The 8,318-nt window shown below is 42.7% G+C and overlaps 1 protein-coding gene across 1 annotated transcript; it reads left to right on the top strand.

Annotated features, from left to right (window-relative positions):
- The first annotated feature begins 2,084 nt into the window (after window positions 1-2,084).
- On the top strand, window positions 2,085-4,751 carry LOC146942487 (uncharacterized). The gene has a single exon (XM_085750038.1). It carries the CDS (start codon window positions 2,085-2,087, stop codon window positions 4,749-4,751), a length of 2,667 nt encoding a protein of 888 aa, XP_085606164.1.
- Window positions 4,752-8,318: the final 3,567 nt, after the last annotated feature.

Genomic DNA, 8,318 nt, shown 5'->3' with positions numbered 1-8,318 from the left:
ATCTAAAATTGATTTAGGGATATAAAATTGATTTTGACGTGTTTGATTTTTCTATGGTAGAATTGATTATATTTAAAGACGTAAACTGTAGTTTTTGATTTTTTTTCATTTATTGTTCAAATCACTTTAACATAAATGTATTCAAACTTACTTTCAACTCAATTTTAGTTTGAATCAATTTTACCTAATAAATCTATTTTATCAATTTTTCTTACAGTGGAACCAAACATGCACTTGGTGCTCTTTTTTTAGCAGTGGTTTCTATAAAATCAGAGTGAATCTTCACGTTTTCACAAATGTGGTACTCTTAACACATCCCCTCATGACCAGCGTTATTGGGTTTGGTTCGTGGACATAAATGGTGGGTGGTCTGATAGCAGGTGGTCCAATTGATCTTGAAGAGGCTCTGATACCATCTTAGAAATCGTGGTTGGGCTTAACTCAATTCCACAAAACTGGCTTGTGAGGTGAGGATTGCATCCCCTTATAAACACATTGTCAGACCATCTCATATCCGATGTGGAACTCTTACAAAAATCATGTCAAAAAACATGGATATCCAAACATGTGGGTTTACTACCAAAATTGAGTTTGGCAATGTAAACCTGTGTCTAATGGTTTCTAATGTGAAACCAAACGGAAGTAATCTATTTTAAATAATGATATTTGAACAGTTAAAATATGACAACTTTTGAAATAACCTTATAAATAGGGGTGGGAACAGGCCAGGCCGTCCGACAGGGGCCTACGGCCTAGCCTATTTAAAGCCTAGCTCGGCCCAGCTCGTTTATTAACAAGGCTAGACTCAAGCTTTTTATAAGGCCTATTTAATTAAACAGGCCAGGCTAAGGCTTGCAAAAAAGCCTATTAAGCCCATCAGGCCGGCCTATTAAGCTTTTCATATATAATATATCTTCCATTATTGATATTTTTGAAGTTTTTTTCTTCATAAACACAAGCCTTTATATGATTGGTTATTTAGTAGCTGATATATTGGTGTGATTAGACCTTCGTAAGAATTCATTATTTAGTAGCAATCATATTTGTGTGCTTTAGGCCTTAATAAATTTTAACCTATTTAGGAATAGGCTTACATGTGTTACCGGGCCTTAGCATAAAATAGGCTTTTAAATAGGCTTTCAGGCTTCATCAGGCCTTTAAAAAGGTCAGGCCAGGCCTCGAAAATGAGCCTATGACGGGTAATAGGCCAGGCCCAGGCCTATAATTTTTGAAGTAGGCCAGGCTTAAGTCTTACAAAGCCCGGCCCGGCCTAACCCATTTCCACCCCTACTTATAAAGATACTGCGTCGGACAATTTTTGGGTTGTGAAAACAAATTTTTGGTCTACTTGCACCCACCCATTCAAATGAATGTATAATGGTTCCAGTACCACCAACATCAAATCAAATAAACAAGAAGATGCATGAATTGGATTTTTCGACAGAGAACTTGATTTGTTTAAAAACACGGAACAACATCCAGACCCACAGGCACCCCAAAAGGTTTTTTAACAACGCAATAAAATGAAATTGACCATTTTCGTACTACTTTTTTGTTAATAAAATGGAGGTTACTCTCCCTTTTGTAGGATCTGATTGAGGGCTCGATGCACGCAACCAATTTCTTTTTCCAAGTAGATAAAATAAAAGTGAAATGTTGACCAAAAAAAATAAAATATAAAAGTGAAATGTATATCACAACAGTACTTAAACTTTCAATTTAATAGATTTTTTTTTAAAATAAGGTGGCTGCTATGGTGGAATCATAGATGGCCACAACGTGCCATTTCCATTTTTCTAAATACATGTTGAATTTTTTAACTGATATATAATACAAATATTAGAATATAAAATGTTGTTCGATTTGTTTCAATGAATACATTTAAAATATCAATTTTTTATAGTCTTCTGTCGTAGCTAATTAAATATATTAATATTCAAAGTTGTGTATTTAAGAAGAGAAAAAATATTTTTAAAGTCATTGGATTCAATAATGTACTTAAAGATTATTGTTAGAATAGTTACCGTATAAAATATAGATGTTTGTAATACATGATTTAACACAGTATATTTGTTGTTAGAGAGATGAGAGCGAGAGACAGAGAACTTGAGAGTGAAGCTCGCCTGCAATACCATCGCAGGCAGGCTTACCGGCGCTCCTTTTCGCCGGACGTGAGGACAAATTGGGGGGGAAGGGGGCCAAGCAGGGTGCCACCAAAAGGGGGGGATGGGGAGGATTGGCTTGATGTGAGACCGAGAAGAAGGAAAGCGCGGCGACAGGGTGATCGAGGACAGGATTGGAAGCTGGAGGCAAATCGGTTCAGGGATTGGGATGAAGAAGGCGACCGACAGTCTAGATTCAAGGATTCACGTCTGGGTTACTATGAAAGCGAAGCGGGGTACCATCAAGACAGGTTTTCTGATCGATACGGAGGGGAATCAGAGGATGAATGGGTTCGTGGAAATGTAAGGAAACGTGCAGGCTTCTCGCGACAGTGGAGTTCAGTCCATGTGCGTGGGAGGAATAAGGAGAAGAGGCAAGCTGATGATGGTGGAGGTAGAACTGATGCGAAACTTATCAATGCCAAGAACAAGGCTCCTGCGAATGGCCCTCAATTGCGACGGTTTGTTACCTTTTACTTTACGAATTTTCCGCCGCAATTGTCAAATTTTTATTTAAGAAAAGGCTTCGAAGTTTGTGGGATGCTGGAAGAGGTGGTGGTTCCGAGACGGGTTAATGTGTATGGGGAACACTATGGGTTTGTCCGTTATTCCAATGTCCGTGATGTTTGTACGTTGTTGAAAGCTGTGAATGCTGTCTGTTTTGGTCACTTTCAAATTAAAGCAAAGGTTGCTAATTTTGATAAAGCAGCGGTGGCGGAGGTTGAGAAGGGAGCCGAGGGTGTTGGTGGAGGGGAGGTGGTGTCTAAGGTGCCTTTGCAGGATGTTGGTGCTAAGGAGACGGATGAGGGAGTTATAAAAGTGAGCAAGGGGATTGTGAAGGGTGGTAGTATGGTTGAGGGTGAGGGAGATAAAAGTGAGACAGTGGGTTTGGTGAAAGGGGGTTCGGTAGTCTTGAATAGATTGGAACCGGTGGTGGGTGTTAAGGTTGGAGATGTGACAGTGAGGTTGGAGAAGGATCGAGGTAAAGGAAGTGGGCTAGGTGGTTCGAAGAAGGTGATTGGAACTATTGGGGCTGGTAAGGCACAATCAGAGGGGCAACCTTCAATCCAAAAATTGATGAGAAAGTATAGATCTTGTGAGGAAGACTTTTTGTGGGCACGATGTGGAGTTATTGCTACAGTGATTAACGGTGAGTCAATTCCGGTTGTTCAAAATAGAATTGCGGACGCGGGTGTCGAAGATATTGATATAATTCCATTGGGGGCTGACCAAGTCTTTATTCGCAGCAATTCAGAGGTTAATGTAACTACTATTTTGCATGATGCTAAGGAGTTCTTTGATCATTTTTTTACTAATATTGTGCGGTGGGAGAAGAATGTTGTTCCGTTCCAACGGGGTGCTTGGTTGAGGTTATACGGGGTCCCCCTACATGCATGGAATGAATCATTCTTCAAACTTTGCACTCTGGATTGTGGTAGATTTCTTCGATCTGACTCGTGTTCGGTGGAAAGAGATAGATTTGATTATGCTCGGATCTTAATTGCTACATCCAATTTGGAGATAATAAATAGTTCAGAATCTGTTTTGGTAGATGGTGTAATGGTGACTATAAAAATTGTAGAGGAGTGGGGCTTTAATATTGGTGATGATGCATGTTTGTATGAAGAAGGGGAAAGGTCTGATGGTGAGCAAGCACAGCAGGAGGACTGTCGAGTGGAACAAGATGTTGATGTTAATGCCGATGCGCTTGTGGATAAAATTGTGCAAGAGTTGGTGGAATCAGAGGGTAACCACAAATTAATTGATGATATTGAGCTACAGGCCGGTTCTAACTTCAACTCAAGGAAGCTGGACAGCAATCCATCGCAGAAAACTCACGATAGCAGGGAATATGTAGAGTCAGCCGCGACAAATGTGCAACCTGCTCTATCTAATCCGCTTGCAGCTGAGTCACAAGAGGATCCTGTAGCTGTTCAACAACACAATGGTATGAAAATAAATATTGAGTCTTCTGCTGAGGTAAATACGTGTTCTAAGTTTCAGCAGCGCCGCTCAAAATCTTGTCCACCGCGGTCAGACCGTTCTTTGGTCTCGGGTCCGTGGAGCCTGAAATGGTTGCACGCCAAACATTATAGTGATGTGCGGGCTGTTTCTTCATCGGCGAAGGATGTTCAACAAAGAGACCGGTTTAAAAGTGGCCGGTATCAAGCTCAACGACGGAAGAAGGTTGACGGTGTGATGCGTCATAATGTTCATAGCTTGAAGAAAGTGGCAAGGCTACCTAATAAAGACCGGGCAGCGGTTATGAAATATTTAAAGAAGAAGAATGGATGCAAGCATCAAGGTTCAACTAATCTGAAAAAGGCGGTCACAAGAATTTCCAAAGATTTATCTGATGGTTCCTCTTCTTCTAGCTCAGTTAATAATGATTTGAAGCATTGGGTGGTTTTACACGGAAGTGAGAAAGTGGTGAGGGAGGATGTTGTGAATTTAGGGGATACTATTGGTGTTCAGCTTAGCGGATGTAGTAATATGTTTGGGGTGTTGGCAAAGAAGGGGAAAGGGAAAAAGAAGGGGACAGATGTTGGTGAGGGAGTGGTAAGGGGGTCGGTTGAGGGAGTTGAGTAGGAGGTGAGGGTGGTGGTGGTGAGGGGTGGGTGAGGGTGTGTGTAATGAAGTTGCTTTCTTGGAATGTGCGGGGGTTGGGTGGCCCTGAGAAGAGGAAGGAAGTTCGGTCTATTGTGAAGGAAAAACGTCCGTTAATTATGTGTTTGCAAGAAACAAAGTTGCAAGTGTGTGATACCAGGTTGAGTTCGGCGGTATGGGAAGGGCAACAGTGTGCATTCTCTTTTCGACCGTCGGTAGGGGCGTCAGGGGGTTTGTTGTCGATTTGGGATACTTCAGAGGTGGAGGTATGGTCATCGAGTAGTTTTGATCATGTGTTGAGTATCCATGGAAGGTTTATCCAGACTAATGAGGAGTTCCATTTGTTTAATGTGTATGCCCCGTGTGATTGTCATGCTCGTCAGGTTCTTTGGGCCTCTTTAACGTTGCACATTCAGGCGTTGAGAGGCAAGAAGGTTTGTGTTTGCGGTGATTTCAATGCTGTTCGAAGTAGAGAGGAAAGAAAGTCTGTGTCGGATTCTGTGGTGACGGATTTTGGGCCTTTTAATAGTTTCATTGATGACAATGTGTTGATTGATTTACCACTGTGGGGGCGTAGATTCACTTGGTTCAAAGGGGATGGCAAGTCGATGAGTCGTCTTGATAGATTTCTGGTTTCGGAGGAGTGGAGTTTGACATGGCCCAATTGTATTTAGGTAGCTCAGCTGAGAGGATTATCAGATCACTGTCCGTTGATTTTATCGGTTGATGAGGATAATTGGGGGCCTCGGCCTACTCGATTCTTGAAATGTTGGGCGGACTTGCCAGGCTACAGACAATTTGTTTCTGAAAGATGGAAATCGATGCGACTGGAGGGGTGGGGAGGTTATGTGCTAAAAGAAAAATTCAAATTGATTAAAATTGCTTTGAGAGAGTGGCATGCGTCCCATTTACGTAATTTAAATGTGAAAATTGCTAATCTAAAAGACCGTCAGGCTGAGTTAGATGGTAAAGGGGAGTTGGAGGAGTTGTCTGCGGAAGATTGTGAGGAGATCTGAGGTGTGTCAGTAAATATTCATTCTCTATCCAGACTCAATGCTAGTATTTGTTGGCAACAATCTCGGAATAAGTGGCTTCGTGAAGGTGATGCAAACTCGAAATTTTTCCACACCGTGATGTCGTCTCGCCGTCGTCATAATGCTATCTGTTCGATTTGGGTAAATGGCGTGTTGACTGAGGGAGTAGAGCCGGTTAGGAGCGCTGTGTTCAATCACTTTGCTCATCATTTCAAGGCGCAAAGTGTGGCTCGTCCAAGTGTGTCCAATCTGCAGTTTCATTCTCTTTCCTTGTCTGAGGGAGGGGGTCTGATAAAACCTTTTTTGGTGGAGGAGGTAAAGGCGGCGGTGTGGGATTGTGATAGTTTTAAAAGTCCGGGACCGGATGGGGTTCATTTTGGTTTCATAAAGGATTTTTGGATCGACCTGAAAGATGACGTTATGAGGTTTGTGTCTGAATTTCATCGCAACGGTAAATTAGCTAAAGGTATCAACACTACTTTCATTGTTCTTATTCCGAAGATTGATAACCCACAAAGACTTAATGATTTTAGACCTATATCCTTGGTTGGGAGTATGTATAAAATCCTTGCAAAAGTGTTGGCGAATCGATTGAGGACAGTGATTAACAGTGTTATTTCCGAAACCCAGTCAGCTTTTATAAAGAATCGCCAAATCCTAGATGGTATCCTCATAGCCAATGAGGTGGTAAATGAAGCTAGTAAGATGAAGAAGGATTTGTTATTGTTTAAGGTTGATTTTGAGAAGGCCTATGATTCCGTTGATTGGGGTTATCTGGACTCAGTTATGGATCGTATGTCTTTTCCGGTCTTGTGGAGGAAATGGATTAAAGAATGTATTGGTACCGCTACAGCCTCTGTTCTTGTCAATGGTAGTCCAACGGATGAATTCCCTCTCCAAAGGGGACTTCGTCAGGGGGATCCCCTCTCACCGTTCTTGTTTCTTATTGCGGCTGAGGGGCTTCACATATTGATGAAAGCTTTGGTTGACAATTAGCTGTTCACGGGGTACTCGGTAGGGGTAACAAACCCGGTGGTGGTGTCTCATCTCCAATTTGCTGATGATACGTTGTTGTTGGGTCAAAAAAGTTGGGCTAATGTGCGTGCTTTGCGGGCATCTCTTTTTATTTTTGAGTCGATGTTCGGATTGAAGGTGAATTTTCATAAAAGCCTGTTGGTGGGAATCAATATTTCTAAATCTTGGTTGGGTGAGGCAGCGGCGGTTTTGGGCTGTAGAGTGGGGAGTATTCCTTTTCTGTATCTTGGTTTGCCTATTGGGGGTAATCCGCGGAGACTTTCGTTTTGGGAACCTGTTGTGAATCACATTAAATCCAGACTGTCGAGGTGGAATAGCCGGTTTCTCTCATTTGGTGGCCGTTTGATCCTTCTAAAATCAGTCCTGACTTCTCTGCCTGTCTATGCCCTTTCCTTTTTTAAAGCTCCATCAGGTATAATCTCTTCCATTGAATCTTTGTTAAATAATTTTTTTTGGGGAGGGAGTGAGGATCGTAGGAAAATTACTTGGATTGGTTGGAATACTGTGTGTTCATCTAAGGAGACTGGAGGTCTGGGGGTTAGGAAGCTGAAGGAGTTTAATGTAGCATTGTTAGGTAAATGGTGCTGGAGGTTGTTGTTGGATAGAGAGGGATTGTGGTATCATGTTTTAGTTGCCCGTTATGGCGACGTTGGTGGGAGGTTGGAGGATGGGGGCCGGAGTTGTTCTTCTTGGTGGAGGGAGGTTGGGCGGATTCGACAGGGTAGTGGTGGTGTTGGGGGTAGGTGGTTTGAAGATAATGTGGTGAGGAAGGTGGGAAATGGGAATGACACACTGTTTTGGTCTCATAGATGGTTAGGTGGTGTGGCGTTGAATGTGCGCTTTCCTAGATTGTTTGATTTAGCTGAGAACAAAGAGGAATCAGTGGCTAATATGTTTTCTCGTGGGTTGGGCCAGGGTGGTGAGGGTTGGAAGTGGAGGCGTAGGTTGTGGGTGTGGGAGGAGGATTTACTAGCGGAGTGTAGGGCTTTACTGCTTGATGTTTCTCTGTTTCCAAATGTTGCAGATGTTTGGGTGTGGCTTTCGGACCCGGTGGGGGGTTACTCTGTTCGCGGAGCTTATGATTTGTTAACCTCTGCTGACACTAATCATCAGGGTAGCGCTTTGGATTTTGTTTGGCATCACCAGGTTCCGTTGAAGGTTTCGATCTTTGCTTGGCGGCTTTTGAGGAATCGCTTACCGACGAGAGCAAATTTGGCGGCTAGAGGTGTCATTCAGACAGAGGCGGCCCTTTGTGTTGCAGGTTGCGATCAGATAGAAACGGCTGAGCATTTGTTCATTTCATGCCCCTTATGTGTTTCTTTATGGCAGCAGGTGCGTCTTTGGATAGGCTTTGTGGGGGCGGATACTATTAATATTGCTGATCATTTGGTGCAGTTTACCCATATGACAGGTGTTGGTAAAGCTAAGCGTTCGTTTCTGCAATTCATCTGGCTTCTTTGTACTTGGGTTTTGTGGAACG

Source organism: Medicago sativa, chromosome 3 (genome assembly GCF_051527215.1).
Source record: "Medicago sativa cultivar Bolivia chromosome 3, Bolivia_mono, whole genome shotgun sequence".
NCBI classification, from domain to species: domain Eukaryota; kingdom Viridiplantae; phylum Streptophyta; class Magnoliopsida; order Fabales; family Fabaceae; genus Medicago; species Medicago sativa.
This window is presented reverse-complemented; position numbering and strand designations above follow the sequence as displayed.

What these genes read in the sequence shown, in the direction of transcription:
- LOC146942487 (XM_085750038.1), top strand. Translation starts at nt 2,085, where the DNA reads ATGAGAGCGAGAGACAGAGAACTTGAGAGTGAAGCTCGCCTGCAATAC.